The sequence below is a fragment of the Anomaloglossus baeobatrachus genome, chromosome 2 (genome assembly GCF_048569485.1).
Source record: "Anomaloglossus baeobatrachus isolate aAnoBae1 chromosome 2, aAnoBae1.hap1, whole genome shotgun sequence".
Classification (NCBI taxonomy): Eukaryota; Metazoa; Chordata; class Amphibia; order Anura; family Aromobatidae; genus Anomaloglossus; species Anomaloglossus baeobatrachus.
In genome coordinates this window covers 299699958-299718228 of record NC_134354.1, presented here as the reverse complement: position 1 = coordinate 299718228, position 18271 = coordinate 299699958, and the positions used below count along the sequence as shown (strand labels likewise).

At 49.4% G+C, this 18271-nt stretch overlaps 1 protein-coding gene across 2 annotated transcripts in view; it reads right to left on the bottom strand.

Annotated features, from left to right (window-relative positions):
- ITPR3 (inositol 1,4,5-trisphosphate receptor type 3) overlaps positions 1 to 18271 on the bottom strand; it is a 483832-nt gene that overhangs the window by 96624 nt on the left and 368937 nt on the right. For both annotated transcript variants that reach the window (XM_075335858.1, XM_075335859.1), the window contains one exon: positions 17323 to 17488. In XM_075335858.1, coding sequence (XP_075191973.1) covers positions 17323 to 17488 — 166 coding nt within the window. The remainder of the gene's footprint in view (positions 1 to 17322; positions 17489 to 18271) is intronic.

The following is an 18271-nucleotide window of genomic DNA, read 5'->3' as shown; positions in this document are numbered from 1 at the left end:
GCTTGGAATGGAAGGAGCAATATTTGAATTTTGGAAAGGAAATTTGGCTGAAAAAGATTGCGGGCACCATGTCGCATTTGGAGGGCCCCTAAGGTACGTAAAGAGCAAAAAACCCCACAAGTGACCCTATATTGGAAACTAGGCCCCTCAAGGAATTTATCTAGATGTTTGGCAAGTACCCTGAACCCCCAGGTGCTTCACAGAAGTTTATAACGTTGAGCCATGAAAATAAAAAAATAAAATTTTACCACAAAATTGTTACTTCAACCAGATAGCTTTTTTTTACAAGACTAAAATGAAAAAATTCAGCATAAAAGTTATTGTGCAATTTCTCTTGAGTATGCTGATACCTTATGTGTGGTGGAAATTGTCATGATGTATTTTACCTTCTCACTGTATTTGCTGTAATACTATGTCAGGATGTGATGTCACTTTCCTTTGGTTGTACTTACTGAACACTTTGAAATGTCTTGGGATGTAAGTAACCATACCTTCCCCCCATCTCCTGTGTCTCTGGGCCCATAATGCAATTATCTCTTGTCCACACAGCCAGGGGAACTTCTCATTGTTTCGTAAGCAGTGGATAACGCCAACTACACAAACCTGTAGACATCTCGGAGCCAACCTTCTAGAATCTTCTAGTGGGCCCAACCATTGCATAGACCCCTACCCTTGAGGGGCGGGCCCACGAGCTCAAACAATTCACTCCTGTTTCTAAATGCAGTTGGGAGTTGAGTTTTTGAAGAGGAAGGGAGCGAGATCTGAATCTGCGGACAGACCTCGCCGTCCAGTGGATTGTGTGGGATTTCTGGGACTCTGAAAAGGACTATTATGTTGTGATCTGGCACTTTGGATTATCGGGAGGTGCCCCCGAATCTGTTTTATTTGGACTTGTCGTGTGCTGTTCCTGTATTCCTGTTAGTAAACCTGTTGGATCATCCTCGGCCTGTTGTCTCTCTTTGCTCTGATGTACACCCCGTCACAAACTGGTGGCAGCGGCGGGATCAGAGCAGAAGAAATGGAGGACAACAGCCAATCGACGTATGAAACCAGAACCTCAGGATACAGGAACTGGACTGTGGCGAGTCTACAAACAAAGGCCCGTGAATTAGGTGTCGGCTACAAAGGACTCTCTAAGGAGCAACTAATTGAGGCATTGGAACACGCTTGCCTGCAAGATGGCACCGAGGAACAATTTCCACAGCAAGGGGAGCAAAGACGGGAGCCGGAGGTGAATACCCAAAAAAGTCAATGGGTTGTGTGGTACAAGGAAAAGATGGCACTGCTTGGAGATGAGGCCACCATAGAAGATAAGAGGGAGGCCATGCGTGGAGCTGAAGAGAAGGAGCGCAGGATGGAGGAGATGGCATTGCTGGATAAGCAGCTCGCTGTGGAAGCCGCGAGAGGTTCCAGACAGACTGTAACCCCAGCACCCATCATGAGGGAACTTCCCAGAGTGTCCCGCAAAGACTTCAAGCAGTTTAATGAGGCTGCTGGTGACATTGAGGGCTTCTTCCAGGACTTTGAGCATCAGTGTCGATTAATGGAAGTCCCAGAAAGGGAGCGCGTCCGGCATCTGGTTGGGCTCTTAGAGGGTGGAGCTGCTGCAGCCTATAGAGCTATGGACCCTCGGTGGAACTGTGAGTATGCGGATATTAAACAGACTATTCTAGAACATTATGCTGTAACGCCAGACACTTACAGGACTCAGTTCCGTACTCTAGCATGTGATGAGGAAGTGTCCTTCAAGATGTATGCCCACAAACTCAAACATCTGTGGCATCGTTGGTTGGAGGCAGAGGAGGCCTTAACCTTGGAGACCGTCCTCCAGGTCCTCCTAAAAGAGCAGTTTTACTTCAAGTGCCCCGCTGAGATCCGGGAATGGGTGCATGAAAGGAGACCAGCCACTGTGGAGGAAGCTGCAGCTCTAGCTGATGAGGCTTTCACCATCAAGCCTCAGTGGAAAAAACTACTACCCAGTGAGAAAAAAAACACCAACCCCCCAACGCTGGTGGCCCCTGGTCCTTCTGGCCCCAATGTTCACCATCACCCTAGACCGTCAACTCATGGGGACCTTCGTGTGACTGTGCCTCGCATTACTCATGCTCCACCTTTGGGAATACGACGCGGAGGAAGAATCCCAGAGCGCAGATGTTATGGATGTGGGCAGCCTGGGCACATGCAATTCCAATGTCCAGGTGTTCGTAGACAGAACAGCTACAGACCGCCTTTGCCTGTTCATTACCTACAGACACCTTCACCAGGAGAAGAGCTGGATTCTGTGCCTGATGACTTGCCAAGTGACTCAGATATCCTGGCTCCCCTACCCGGAGTCTATGGGGTGCGAGCTCCAGCCACCTGTTCTTCTGATCTTCAGGACAAACATCTACAGGAGGTCGTGCTGGATGGCCAAAAAGTTGTTGGCTTCCGTGACACTGGGGCTTTCCTCACCATAGCCGATCCCCGAGTAATTCAACCACAAGCAATTCAAAAGGGACCAGGAATTGCCATTGAACTGGCAGGAGGTACCCAGAGATATATTCCAAGAGCGAGTGTGACCCTGGATTATGGCTTTGGGGCAAAACAATGTGTGGTCGGTGTGATGAGCGGCCTCCCTGCAGACGTTCTTCTAGGAAATGATGTGGGGAATCTTCATTGCCACTTTGTCGGTGCGGTAACCAGAAGTCAAGCCAAGAGAGCAGCCCATGTGGACGTGTACAACCCATCCATGGAACTGAGGCCACCAGAACTGCCATTACAGCCGGTGAGTGATTCTTCTTGTGGGGATAATATGAATGTTACTTGGGATAAAGTTCAGTTTAGACAAGAAGTAGAGACTGACCCCACCCTTGCTAGTTTTAGAACTCGGGCTGAAATAGGGCAGCTAGGGGAAAACGGAGAAAGAATTATCAGAGAAAATGGACTTCTGTATCGGGTTGCCAATGCCGACTCCCTAGATAAGCCCTGGACTTATAGCAAACAGCTGATTGTTCCTCAGAAGTACAGAATTCCCCTATTACACCTGGCTCATGACATTCCTACGGCTGGCCATCAAGGCAAAACCCGCACCGAGAGACGATTGACTCAAACTTTTTATTGGCCGGGGATTTCCCAAGCAGTGGCGCATTTCTGCCGAACTTGTGACATATGTCAGCGTAGAGGGCGAACCGGAGATCACCCAAAGGCACCCCTGCAACCGCTCCCTATAATAGAAGAACCCTTTCAAAGAGTAGCTGTTGATATCATTGGACCTCTGGCTAAACCAAGTAAATCTGGAAAGCAGTACATTCTCACTGTTGTGGACTACGCCACCCGATATCCAGAAGCCGTGGCCTTGTCAAGTATCTCTGCAGCCAAGGTGGCCGAGGCCTTGGTTATTATTTTTACCAGAGTAGGATTCCCCAGTGAGATCTTGTCGGACCAAGGCTCCCAGTTTATGTCAGAGTTGGTCCAGTGTCTGTGGCGCACCTGTGGAGTACGAGCGATCCGAACGACCCCGTATCATCCCCAAACAAATGGACTTTGTGAACGATTCAACGGCACTCTGAAGAATATGTTGAGGGCCTTCACGGACCGAGATTCAGACTGGGAGAAGTACCTACCCCATCTCTTGTTTGCCTATCGGGAAGTTCCCCAGGAGTCCACTGGGTTCTCCCCCTTTGAACTACTCTATGGAAGAAAGGTCCGAGGACCCTTAACCCTGCTCAAGGAATACTGGGAGGGGCAAGTTGAAGATACAGGAACCCCTGTTGTCCCTTATGTCCTAAAGCTGCGAGAAACCTTGGCCCAACTTGCTAGTTTTGCACAGAGTCATTTGCGTATGGCTCAAACCAGACAGAAGACATGGTATGACCGTAACGCACGCTATCGGGAGTTTGTAGAAGGACAACAAGGCTTAATGATTGTTCCCCATCGGCAGAATAAACTGCAGACCACATGGGAGGGTCCCTTCCGGGTTCTCAGAAAACTGAATGATACCAATTACCTTCTTGCTTTAGATGATCAGGGGCTAAGGCAAAAGACTGTCCATGTGAATATGATTAAGGAGTACCATGACCGGAACATTCCAATGATAGCAAGCTGTCGGTTGGCTTCAGAAGATGGTCAAGAGGATGAGGACTCTCTACCTGATCTCGTGGAAGCAGCGAGAGCCCCATCCACTGTGGAACAGGTTCCCCTGGGAGATTACCTGGACTCCTTACAGAAAATCCAGATGCTGGAAGTGCTTCAACAGAGACGGGCTGCTTTCTCATCCCAACCAGGTCGAACCACCGTCACCCAACATCATGTGGACACTCAGGGCATCCGTCCCATACAACTGGCTCCTTACCGGGTACCTGAATCAGTTCGAAACACCATGCAGCACGAACTGGAGGAGATGTTACAGCTTGGGGTAATCCAGGCCTCCCATAGCCCTTGGGCCTCCCCTGTGGTGTTAGTACCCAAGAAGGATGGGAGTACTCGATTTTGTGTGGACTATCGGCGACTAAACGACCATACCGTCAGCGATCCTTACCCAATGCCTCGTATTGACGAACTTCTAGACCGACTGGCTGGGTCCCGATATGTCACTACCTTGGATCTCAGTAAGGGATACTGGCAGATCCCTCTAACGGATGAAGGGAGAGAACGGTCCGCTTTTATAACCCCCTTTGGTCTGTATGAATTTCTAAGCATGCCTTTTGGAATGAAAAATGCCCCGGCCACCTTCCAGAGAATGGTGGATCAGATCCTCCGGGGATGTGATGACTTTGCTTGTGCCTACTTGGATGATATCGCCGTCTTCAGCCACACATGGGAGGAACATCTGAATCAAGTAGCCATTATTTTGGACCTGATTCTTGCAGCCGGCCTAACTATTCGACCCGATAAATGCCAATTGGGGATGGGGGAAGTCCAGTACCTAGGACATAGAGTGGGAGGAGGGAAGCTCCGACCTGAGCCTGCCAAAATCCAGGCTATTAGAGACTGGCCTGTACCCCAAACTAAGAAACAAGTTATGGCTTTTCTGGGCACTGCCAGTTATTACCGAAAATTTGTTTCTCATTTCAGTACTGTGGCCAAGCCTCTTACCGACCTGACCAAGAAAACAATGCCCCGGCTGGTGATCTGGACTCCAGCCTGTGATGAGGCTTTTAACCGGCTGAAGGATGCTTTGATCTGCGATCCTGTCCTGGCTGCTCCAGACTACAAGAGGAGATTCATTGTGCAAACGGATGCCTCTGCTTATGGACTGGGAGCTGTCCTCAGCCAGGTGAATGCAGCTGGGGACGAGCACCCCATCGCCTATCTCAGCCGGAAACTGCTGGACCGAGAAGTGGCCTATGCAACTGTTGAGAAGGAATGTCTGGCTGTAGTGTGGGCCCTTAAGAAACTACGGCCGTATCTGTATGGACGGGAATTCACAGTGGTTACTGATCACAATCCCCTCACCTGGCTGAACAGAGTCTCTGGGGACAATGGACGCTTACTGCGATGGAGCCTGGCTCTGCAGCCCTAGAACTTTACCATACAATATAGAAGGGGCAGCCAACACCAAAATGCAGATGGACTGTCCAGGCAAGAGGAGCCTTGAGTCCTGTCAGCCATGCCTGCGTGTACTTAACCAGCGACCTGTAGAGGTCCCTAGTACGTACACAAGTTGGGAGGGGAAGGAATTGTCATGATGTATTTTACCTTCTCACTGTATTTGCTGTAATACTATGTCAGGATGTGATGTCACTTTCCTTTGGTTGTACTTACTGAACACTTTGAAATGTCTTGGGATGTAAGTAACCATACCTTCCCCCCATCTCCTGTGTCTCTGGGCCCATAATGCAATTATCTCTTGTCCACACAGCCAGGGGAACTTCTCATTGTTTCGTAAGCAGTGGATAACGTCAACTACACAAACCTGTAGACATCTCGGAGCCAACCTTCTAGAATCTTCTAGTGGGCCCAACCATTGCATAGACCCCTACCCTTGAGGGGCGGGCCCACGAGCTCAAACAATTCACTCCTGTTTCTAAATGCAGTTGGGAGTTGAGTTTTTGAAGAGGAAGGGAGCGAGATCTGAATCTGCGGACAGACCTCGCCGTCCAGTGGATTGTGTGGGATTTCTGGGACTCTGAAAAGGACTATTACGTTGTGATCTGGCACTTTGGATTATCGGGAGGTGCCCCCGAATCTGTTTTATTTGGACTTGTCGTGTGCTGTTCCTGTATTCCTGTTAGTAAACCTGTTGGATCATCCTCAGCCTGTTGTCTCTCTTTGCTCTGATGTACACCCCGTCACAGAAATCAACTGTTTGGGTGCACAGCAGGACTCGGAAGGGAAAAAGTGCCATTTTACTGCACAATTTCCTGGAATCATTAGCGAACGCTATGTCGCATTTGGAAAGCCCCTAAGGTGCCTAAACAGTGGATGTCCCCCACAAGTGACCCCATTGTGGAAACAAGACACCTCAAGGCTTTTATCTAGGTGTATAGTGAGCATTTTGAATCCACGAGTACTTCACAGAATTTGATAAGCTTAGGTCGCCATATTGAAAATTTTCATTTTTTTTTCACAAAAATGTTTCTTTAGCGTCAAATTTATCACTTTTTTAAGAGGCAACAACAAAAAGTGGACCCCACAGGTTGTTATCAAATTTCTTATGAATGCAGGGATACCCCACATGTGGCCAAAAATCTCTGTTTGGATAAATGGGAGGGCTTGGAATACAAGGAGCACCATTTGAATTTTGGAAAAGTTGAAATAAATTGCTGGCACCATGTCACATTTGCAGGGCCCCTTGGGTACCTATACAGCAGAAACCCCCCACAAGTGACCCCATTTGGGAAACTGGACTGCTCAAGGATTTTATTCAGGCGTACAGTGAGCATTTTGAATCCACAGGTACTTCACAAAAATGTTGCTGTAGCAACAAATTTCTCACTTTTAGGCTTTGTGGCCATGATGCAGCGTCTAGTACACAGTGTCAGCCTTCCTGCAGAGATGTGAGTGTTGTCCATGGGATAACGCAGCTGCCCATGCCCAGGATTTGGGTTCAGGCTGCTGTGGACTTTAGTTCTATTCTACTTGCAGAGAGCACTCTTGTCTCCGCAACATAAATTGACATGCTGAGGCTCGGGAAGCCGCGCCACAGGTCAGTGTATGCTGCGGAGAAAAGAAGCACAGTGGGCATGGGATTTCTAAAAATCCTTCCACTGTGCTTCTACTGCACAACGCAGCGTTATGGATGCAGGGAAAACACTCTGTGACTAAAACGCTGCAAAGACTGATTGTGGGCACACAGCCTAAAATGCTACAATGGATGAGTGGACAGATGTCAAACATATATATATAACGTCCCACCCCCCTGCATATTCTAAGCTAGTGCCCTTTAGTGTCTTTCATGTGGCACTAAAGGGTGCCTAGCCTTGTATTTAGACACAAAAAAAATATTTAAAATAAACGACGTGGGGTCCCCCCCATTTTTGTAGCCAGCTAGGGTAAAGCAGATAGCTGTAGCCTGTAAACCACAGCTGACAGCTTCCCCTTGGCTGGTGATCAATTTGGAGGGCTCGCCAAGCTGCTTTTTTTTTTTAATTATTTATAAATAGATAATTAAAAAAAAACAAAAAACAAACAAACGTGGGGTCCCCCCAAATTAGATCACCAGCCAAGGTAAAGCTGACAGCTGGGGTCTGGTATTCTCAGGGTGGGAAGAGCCATGGTTATTGGACTCTTCCCAGCCTAAAAATAGCAGGCCGCAGCCGCCCCAGAAGTGGCGCATCTATTGTAATGTCACCTGGCATCAAGCCCAGCAACTAGTGATGTCATGGCGTCTATCTGATACCAGACATAACTAATTAACAATAATAAAAAAAAAATGTATTTGAAAAAACACTCCCCAAAACATTCCCTCTTTTACCAATTTATTGAAAAGAAAAAAAAATCGGGTCTGCTGTAATCCGTTTTGGAAGTCCGACGGCGATTCTGGACCTTCTAGAATATGGGTCGCACGCTCAGGGAACGTATCCCCCATTTTCTAGGAGTGCAGACCCTCCATGTGAGGAGTGTGGGTGCAATGACACTGCACCCACACTCCCCGGGTCACAGCAGCAGAGTGCGAGCAGCCAGCGTTTCTGAAAGCAGGAAGCTGAGCTGTCAGCTGCTCTACATATGTGACCAGCGTGCATTGTGAAGGAGGAGGGGGCCGCGGGGTATCAGCACTGCACAAGGTACGGGGGTCACCGGAGGACACCGGGGGGAATAAGGGGGTGACCTGTCAGGGTCATGGCACATGCAACAAAAAGCAGAGGAAGAGGGTGAATGCGGGCGACGCGCTGCTGTGCGCGCCACCATCTTGGATTTTCGGAAGGGGGTTGGGGGTCGGGGAGGGCACTTTGGCGACACCGGGGGACTGGAGGGGACCGGGGAGGAGATTTATCTCCCATCTGACATGTTTGATCATGCCAGGTGGGAGATAATTCATTTTTTACCGGCACTGTCATTTACTATAACGTGATCATCGGTATACGGTGTATACCGGTGATCACGTGATTGGGGACCGGAAAAACCGGCCCGAATCATGGTCTCTAGTGTCTTAGCTACCCCCGGTAGCTGAAGCCCTGGAGATTTTGCAACGCTGGGGGGCACTATTTACCTTTTTCTGACCGCCGTTTTAAAACGGCAGAAAGGAAAAAGTACCCTGTTTTTCTGCCGTTTTAAAACGTAAGGAGGTCCTAATGGGGTTAAATTACTGAAATAAATTAACTATGTGATGATATTCTAATTTATTGAGATGCAGTTGTAATTATGAAGCGGTTGTGCACCCAGTTACTGCTCTTCCCCTCTTAAGTTTTCCTAAGACACTTAAATGTTTTACATTTTTTTGTCCATCCAGAAAAGATGTATTCAGCAGTTTCTTCTTTTAAACAGTGCATCAAATACTCAAAATAATAAAATGTATGGAAAGTTTGTATTGACTTTGGCCATGACGATCTCTGCAGTTTATTAAAATATATAAATGGTGTGAACACTGCTTTAACGAGTAAGTGGTAATCTGAGGTGCTAGTGAGGGGACCAAAGTCCAAACTATAGAATTATAATTCAAGACACTGCACTCTCATCAAGATGAGGTAGGAGTAAAGAAATCAACAGATTCGTTTTTTCATATGCAAAATTGTTGGTGTGTTTATTTACAAATAATGCAAGTGGGAGGGACTAAGGGGACGTTTCGGCCCAGAAATGGGCCTTCTTCACGCCAAGTCACACTCCATTCAAGAAAGAACTGTTTTTTTCAGAAAGTTATTGGTGTAGGGGTAGTGATAATGAGGAAGTCAACCCTGGGTATACTGTTTTTGGTGGTCACAGAATACAAGCCCTTACTGGTATTCTCAAAAAGCCCACTATTACAGAATGGCTTGTAGAAGAGGGAGAGTTTTGTGGCTCGTAGTCCCTTGGATTTGCAGTGAGTAGTAAACGTAATATGCTGTGAGAATTCACTTGGACATATAAGGAGCTTATTCACATCTGTGAATTTCAAGATGAATGCATGGGGGTGGGTTGTAGACTCCTCTTAACGGCCGTCTTCCCAGACTGTGGCTTAGTGCACTTGCATTATTTGTAAATAAACACACCAACAATTTTGCATATGAAAAAACGAATCTGTTGATTTCTTTACTCCTACCTCATCTTGATGAGAGTGCAGTGTCTTGAATTATAATTCTGCAGTTTATTAGGCAGAAAATACTTATTCTATAAGACTGGATATTGGATATACAGATATATGGGATCTCATATAACCTGCTCTAAAAGATAAACTTGTCTTGCATTTCATTACAGCTGGAAGCAATTATACAGCAATCATCAATAACAGAGACTCAAACTCTGCATTTTAGTAGTAAAACATACAATATAAATTTCACATCCTGCTGTTTTCTGGTTTATACACTGATAAGCAAAAGGGTAACAAAGTTTTGAACTTTTGACTTTCAGGCTCCATATCTCACCATCCACTACAGCTTTCAATATGAGACTACCTTCATTTTATAGACAATCATCTTGGCTATCTCATACATAAATTTGGTTTGCAATTATTTAGCATATGATTAGTTCTGCATATTTTTGTCATGTTATTGCATTTACTGTTTTGCTCCTTGTGGTGGCAACATTTTATTTTTCCTGTGTACTATAAATTACAACCTTTTAATTGCCTAAGAGGTCAGTGTGTTATAAGGTTAATTTCCAAACGAAAATCGAGGTGCAGCTATGAAGAAGATTTCGGGAGTGAGGGGAACTAGACTGGGAGCCGGCTTCTGACAGCTGCAGACACTGGTAACCAAGGTAAACATCGGCCTTGGATACCCGATATTTATCTTGGTTACGAGCGTCTGCAGCTGCTAGGAGCCGGGCTCCCTGCACACGTAACCAACGTAAACATCGGGTAACTAAGAGAAGTGGTTACGCGATATTTACCTTGGTTACGAGTGTCCGCAGCTCTCAGGTGGGAGAGAGAGGGAGGGGAGGAAGGGGGAAAGACATAGATAGAGAGAGAGGGTGAGGGAGGGAGGAGGAGAGAGAGACAGATAACGCGAGACTGGTTCTGGGCATGCTCAGTACTTTCTGGGCATGCTCAGTACAAAAGCAGGATCCTGTCTATCAGCATGCCAGCGTTCACCTGCGTTTGCGTGCTGTTTAGTCAGGATCCGGTGACTTGCAGTATTTTGACGCAGCTCAAAAACGCTACAAGTAGCGTTTTTGAAACATGTTAAAAAACTGCAAGTCACCGGATCCGCACTATAACGCACGCAAACGCAGGTGAACGCATGTTAACGCGAGTCCATTGCAAATGCATTGAAATGAAAACGCATTTGCACTGGATCCGCTTTTCCGCTAAAAAAACGTTATGGACGGATGTTAAATAAACGTAGTGTGAAACCAGCCTAAGTGAGTCAACCAGTATGCACTAATATTGGTAATGTGTAGAAGAAACCTGGGATCAGATTTCGGTTAAGACATGGTTGAGTCTGAGTGAGAGAATGCCCAGAAGGATTTGGGCAGTGTTGAAAGCCAAAAGGTGGATTTACACAATATTATCAAAATAATGAAAATTTAAATATTGATTTTTAGGAGCAAAACAGTAACAATGCAGTGACATGACAAGAATCTACATAATCATAAGCTAAATAGTTGCAAGTCAAATTTCTGTATGAGATAGTGTCACGCTCCCCAGCTCCCGTGCCACGCTCCCCGGCTCCCGTGCCACGCTCCCCGACTCCCCTGCCACGCTCCCCGGCTCCCCTGCCACGCTTCCCCGCTCCCGTGTCACGCTTCCCTGCTCCCGTGCCACGCTCCCCAGTCCCCCGCTCCACAGCCTCCATGCTCCCTCACCTGCGTCCTCCAGGCGACCCGGTCCCCGCTCCCGGCGCCCGTCAGCGACGCTGAGCCAGCCCGGCACTCCTGCCTCCTGTGCACCGCTTCCTGCTCTGGCTTCTGGCACCCGGGCCTCGCGCATGCGCGTTTGGGCGCGCGGTCATTGACCCTCTCTTAAAGGGCCAGCGTCCTCCAACAGGATATTGAAGACTCAGGTACAGGGTATATAGGGGGTTCCTTTCCAAGTGGGCGGGACCTGTTCTTCGTGTTAGCTAAGCTAGGAGTCAGGTCCCCCTGTGCCTTGTCCCGTACTCACCTATCTCTCTTGTAGAGACGCTCCTGTCTCGCCAACCGGTCCTGACGGTTCCAGAACCCCGAACGGTGACTGTCCGCCATCTCGTCAGTCCCTCCCGTCTCCGATACCTGGATCCGTGTGGTGACCGACCTCCTTGCTCAGCTGGTTCCGAACTCTGCCTGACATCATCCCGGCCTCCGAACCTGAGCTCCGTCACCCGGACTACCTTCAGAGACTCCGTGGTCCCAGGGACTTCTTCACTCCACTCCTCTGAACGGACTGTCCTGCTACCCGTAGTGCTCCGGCTACCGGGCACCTTGCTCTCGGTGGGGTGCTCAGTCCAGTGGATCCACCTTGTGGGTCTACCCGTCCTCCTGGTCCTAACAGTAAGAACAGGCCATGGATCCCGCCGAAGCACTAGCATCCCAGCTGGCCGGATTGCAGCAGGAACTAGGACGACAACGCGAGACCCAATCCCGCATGCTAGCCTTCATGACCTCAGTGGACACCCGTCTGAATATGCTGCAAGCAACAGCCACGTCCCTGGCATCACAGTCCACGTCCACAGCTCCCGTGGCAGCTTCCTCGGAAGCCTCTAAACTCCGCTTGGCCTCTCCACCCCGGTATGCCGGAGATACTAAGACCTGCAGAGGATTCTTGAATCAGTGCTCCCTCCACTTTAAGCTGCTTCCGCATCTGTTTGTCTCCGATCAAGCCAAGGTGGCGTTTGTGATGTCCCATCTAGAGGGTGAGGCACTGGCCTGGATGCACCCCTTGTGGGAGAAGGAGGACCCTGTAACTACTAACATCCAGGAATTCCTGCAGGCGTTTAGAACCACCTTTGACGAACCCGGACGTGCTGCCGCATCCGCCTCATCACTCCTCAGGCTACGTCAGGGGACCTTGACGGTGGGTCAATATGCCATCTGCTTCCGCACCTTGGCCTCAGAATTAGGGTGGAACAATGAGGCCCTAACCGCCGCCTTCTGGGAAGGACTCTCTGGTCGTATTAAGGACGAGCTGGCCGGCTGCGATGTTCCTTCCACCCTGGATGCCCTGATCGCACTAGCCACCCGCGTGGACTTCCGATTTCAGGAACGATCCAAAGAGGTGTCCTGCGAGAGACGTCCGATACGGCATTCCTCTCCTCCACAGAAGCTCGTCGTACCTCAGTCGGCGTCGTCTGGCGTCTCTGTCCACGAGCCCATGCAGACTGACCGTTTGCGGCAGTCTGAACAACGCCGAGCAGAACGGCTTGCCAAGGGCCTCTGCTTCTACTGTGGAGAGGGCACACACCTGCTACGTTCCTGTCCAGAGAGGCTGGGAAACTCCAAAGCCTAGGGTTGGTAGGAGAGGCCACCCTAGGTACTGGGACTCTCTCAGACCCGGTTACGTGGACTGTTCAAGTCACAGCGGGAGAGACACGGTTCACGGCAGAGGCGTACCTCGATTCCGGGGCAGCAGGCAATTTCATCCAGCAGGCCACGGTGGACAAGTACCAGGTGCCTGTTACTCCACTCGACAAACCCCTCGTGATTGCCTCTGTAGATGGGAGACCCCTCTCTGACACCATCTCTTGGATCACCAAGCCTGTAGAATTACGTATCGGTGCCCTGCACACCGAGAAAATCACTCTCAACGTCCTTCCGCGCATGTCTCATCAAATCCTGCTGGGACTCCTCTGGTTACGGACACAAGAACCGTCGGTCAGATGGCATCCTGGCGAAATTACCCGATAGGGCTCCTCTTGCCACGAGAACTGCCTGAAGTCCATACAGCCCATCCGACGACCTCCGGTCCCAGAGTCCCTGCCAGAACTGCCTTCGGCCTATTGGTCCTTCGCGGACGTTTTTGATAAAAAAGAGTCAGAGGTACTGCCGCCACATCGTCCTTACGACTGTGCCATCGACCTACTCCCGGGAACCACACCACCTTGAGGACGGACGGATATATCCTTTGTCCCCTGCTGAAACAAGGGCCATGTCTGCCTACATCACTGAGAACTTGGCAAGGGGATTCATCCGGAGATCCTCCTCTCCTGCTGGAGCAGGCTTCTTCTTCGTTAAGAAGAAAGAGGGCGACCTGCGCCCCTGCATTGACTTTCGGGGATTGAACCAAATCACCGTAAAGAATAAATACCCCCTGCCGCTCATCCCCGAATTGTTTGATCGGCTTAGAGGAGCTTGTGTGTTTACCATGTTGGATCTTCGTGGTGCCTACAACCTGGTCCTCATCCGCTGGGGGGACGAATGGAAGACCACATTTAACACTCGCGATGGGCACTACGAGTATTGTGTGATGCCGTTCGGCCTGTATAACGCACCGGCAGTCTTTGAAGAACTAGTGAACGACGTGTTCCAGGACCTTCTCTACGTCTCTGTGGTGGTATATTTAGATGACATCCTGGTCTTCTCTCCGGACCTCCAGACCCACAGAGAGAACGTGCAGCTGGTACTACAAAGGCTTAGAAAGAATCGCCTGTACGCCAAGTACGAGAAGTGTGTCTTCGAGCAGTCTTCTCTTCCCTTCCTGGGTTACGTAATCTCCGATACCGGCCTACAGATGGACCCGGAGAAGGTCTCTTCCATTCTCAACTGGCCCCCTCCTTCCGGACTGAAGGCAATTCAACGTTTTCTTGGCTTTGCGAACTATTACCATCAGTTCATCCCTCACTTCTCTACCCTGACTGCGCCTCTCTCTGCCTTGACCAAGAAGGGGGCTATTCCGAAGGACTGGTCACCTGCGGCTGACGCCCCGTTTGGCTCCCTGAAGCGGGCATTTGCTTCCTCTCCTGTGCTCCACCGTCCTGAGTTAAACCGACAGTTCACCTTGGAGGTGGATGCCTCCTCCTCTGGGGCCGGGGCAGTGCTCATGCAGAAGTCCTCCACCGGGAAGATGGTCACTTGCGGATTCTTCTCCAAGAGCTTCTCGGCGCCTGAACGCAACTACACCATCGGTGACCGAGAGCTATTAGCAGTCAAACTGGCTCTGGAGGGAGCAGTGTACCCCGTGATCATTTACACGGACCACAAGAACCTGGAATACCTGCGGTCTGCTCAGCGACTGAACCCACGACAAGCCAGGTGGTCTTTGTTCTTTACCAGGTTCGATTTTCAACTCCATTTTCGGCCCGCGGATAAGAATGTGCGAGCAGATGCCTTGTCCAGGTCATTCGTGCCCATGGAACAGGAGGAGGAGACATCCCAGCCCATCATCTGCCCAAGTAAAGTCATTCCGGTGGCTCCTGTCACTCTGGCCCAGATACCGCCCGGGAAGACCTATGTCTCTGAAACCGACAGACAAAAAGTCTTGCACTGGGGCCATGCCTCAAAAATAGCCGGCCATGCTGGTCAGAAGAGAACATGGAGTACAATTGTACGTCACTATTGGTGGCCATCCCTTCGCACGGACGTCGCGTCTTTTGTCTCAGCCTGCTCCTCCTGTGCCCGGAACAAGACGCCCAAACACCTGCCATATGGTCGTCTTCTGCCGCTGCCAATTCCCTCCGTTCCGTGGCAACACATTGCAATGGACTTTATTACAGACTTGCCCTTGTCCTCCGGACACACGGTCATATGGTTCGTGGTGGACCATTTCTCCAAGATGGCTCATTTCGTCCCTATGGCTGGACTACCCTCTGCCCAGGAGCTCGCTGACGCCTACATACAGCACATCTTCCGGTTGCATGGCTTTCCCTCACACATTGTGTCCGACAGAGGAACTCAGTTCACCTCGCGCTTCTGGAGGGCTCTCTCCAAACATCTGGGAGTAGCTCTAGACTTTTCTTCGGCCTACCACCCTTAGTCGAATGGCCAAGTGGAACGAGTCAATCAGATCCTGACCTCCTTCTTGCGTCACTACGTTAACACCCATCACGACGATTGGTCCACGCTCCTTCCTTGGGCTGAATTTTCCCATAACCATCACGTCAGTGAGTCCTCCTCCAGCTCTCCCTTCCATGTCGTTTACGGATTTCAGCCTTCCGTCCCGTTACCAGTATCTTCTTCCTCGCATATCCCTGCTGCTGATACCGTAGTCCGTGACTTTTCAACAATTTGGGACTCTGTCAAGACGTCCCTTGGACGCGCTTCCCTGCGGATGAAGAGACACGCGGACAAGAGGCGTCTGTATCCTCCGTGTTTCTCTCCTGGAGATATGGTCTGGCTTGCTTCCAAATATGTCCGATTGAAGCTACCATCAAGCTGGGTCCTCGCTACATCGGGCCGTTTAAAGTCATCGGCAAGATCAATGAGGTCTCCTACAAGCTGCAGCTCCCGGCCACGATGAGGATACCCAACTCCTTCCACGTCTCCCTGCTCAAGCCGGTTGTCCTTGGTCCCTTCTCCGCTGATGCCAGTTCTCCTCCTCCTATTGCTGACGATGACATCTATGCGGTAAGGGATATCATGGCCATGAAGACCGTGCGGGGCCGACAGTTCTTCCTGGTGGACTGGGCAGGGTATGGTCCTGAGGATAGGTCCTGGGAACCCCGGGAGAATGTGGGTACTCCCCTGATACGTGCCTTCCTGTCCCGGTTGCGGGGAGGGGGCGTGGGGAAGGGGGTACTGTCACGCTCCCCAGCTCCCGTGCCATGCTCCTCGGCTCCCGTGCCACGCTCCCCGGCTCCCGTGCCACGCTCCCCGGCTCCCCTGCCATGCTCCCCGGCTCCCCTGCCACGCTTCCCCGCTCCTGTGTCACGCTTCCCCGCTCCCGTGCCATGCTCCCCAGTCCCCCGCTCCACAGCCTCCATGCTCCCTCACCTGCGTCCTCCAGGCGACCCGGTCCCCGCTCCCGGCACCCGTCGGCGACGCTGAGTCAGCCCGGCACTCCTGCCTCCTGTGCACCGCTTCCTGCTTTGGCTTCTGGCACCCGGGCCTCGCGCATGCGCGTTAGGGCGCGCGCGCGGTCATTGACCCTCTCTTAAAGGGCCAGCGTCCTCCAACAGGATATTGAAGACTCAGGTACAGGGTATATAGGGGGCTCCTTTACAAGTGGGCGGGGCCTGTTCTTCGTGTTTGCTAAGCTAGGAGTCAGGTTCCCCTGTGCCTTCTCCCGTACTCACCTATCTCTCTTGTAGAGCCGCTCCTGTCTCGCCAACCGGTCCTGACGATTCCAGAATCCCGAACGTTGACTGTCCGCCATCTCGTCAGTCCCTCCTGTCTCCGATACCTGGATCCGTGTGGTGACCGACCTCTTCGCTCAGCTGGTTCCGGACTCTGCCTGACATCATCCCGGCCTCCGAACCTGAGCTCCGTCACCCGGACTACCTTCAGAGACTCAGTGGTTCCAGGGACTTCTTCACTCCACTCCTCTGAACGGACTGTCCTGCTACCCGTAGTGCTCCGGCTACCGGGCACCTTGCCCTCGGTGGGGTGCTCAGTCCAGTGGATCCACCTCCTGGGTCTACCCGTCCTATTGGTCCTAACAGTTAGCCAAGAATATTGTCTATAAAATGAAGGTAGTCTCACGCTCAAAGCTGCAGTGGATGGTGAGATATGGAGCCTGAAAGTCAAAAGTTCAAAACATTGTTACACTTTTCCTCATTAGTAGAAATTTGACCTGGATTGTGTGGCATTTTTTATTAGCAGAAATAGGAGATTGTGCTAGTTGTTCTGAACTATTTTTAATAGCAAGCTTTAAAGTATCGGTCTACATGATCGTGCGTACTAAGATTGGTTGTTTCTTACCACATATAAAACAAGTAGTCTTCAGTACTTCTTCTTTCTTTTGTTTCTCACTTCTCAAATCAGCAAATGTGTCAATAATGACACCAAAAATTAGATTAAGAACGATAATAATAACAATGAAGAAGAAGAGGAGATCATAAATCACACGAGCTGGAAACAAAGACTCCTGTTGACAAAACACAAAAGGGGAAATTTAATAAAAGGGGCTTGAGATTTCTAAAGTTCTGTTCCCTCCCTAGGTCCAGTACCGAGTTTCCTCTTCTGATCCTAGTGTCAGTTGTTTGTCTGCAGGGCTGATTTCATGGTGACAATGCTGCAGCAAACCACTGAGTTTAGTGGCTCTGCCACTTTGAAAGACATGGACAAAGTTTAAGTGGGGTCAATCAAGCGAGGCAATAAAAGAAAATGGGAGTATAATGGACCAGGTAAAATAGCTGTCAAAAGAGATTGATGAGATCCTGTATGATGAACAGTCAAATGTTTATATATCCAGAGTATATGGGTTTATTAAATATGAGTTTGAAAAATATAAGGGGAAAAGGACAGAAGTATTTGGAGAAATTCCTGATGAGTATTCAAAAGTTACTTTAAAGAATATGAAATCAGTATCTTTAAAAGCTTTGCATCAGTTTTCCAGTTGATTATACATAAATTATAATATAAAAGATCCATAAATGTTATAAAGAAAAATCACCTAATTGTCCAAAATGTGAAGGGGAAGGTATTATGATTACGGAATAAGTAATTATATAAGTATGAATAGACATTAAAAAATCCTTATGCAGATAATGCTATTGTAGGTTAAGTTTGCTTATTGTTAAAAAAAATACGGAAGCAGAAGTTTCCTTGGGTAGCAAATGGGTAAAAAATGTTAAAAAGACTAAAAGGATCGAAAAAGTGAAATATAATAAAGGGCAGACAAAGGTATGCTGTATTTTTCTACCTATGA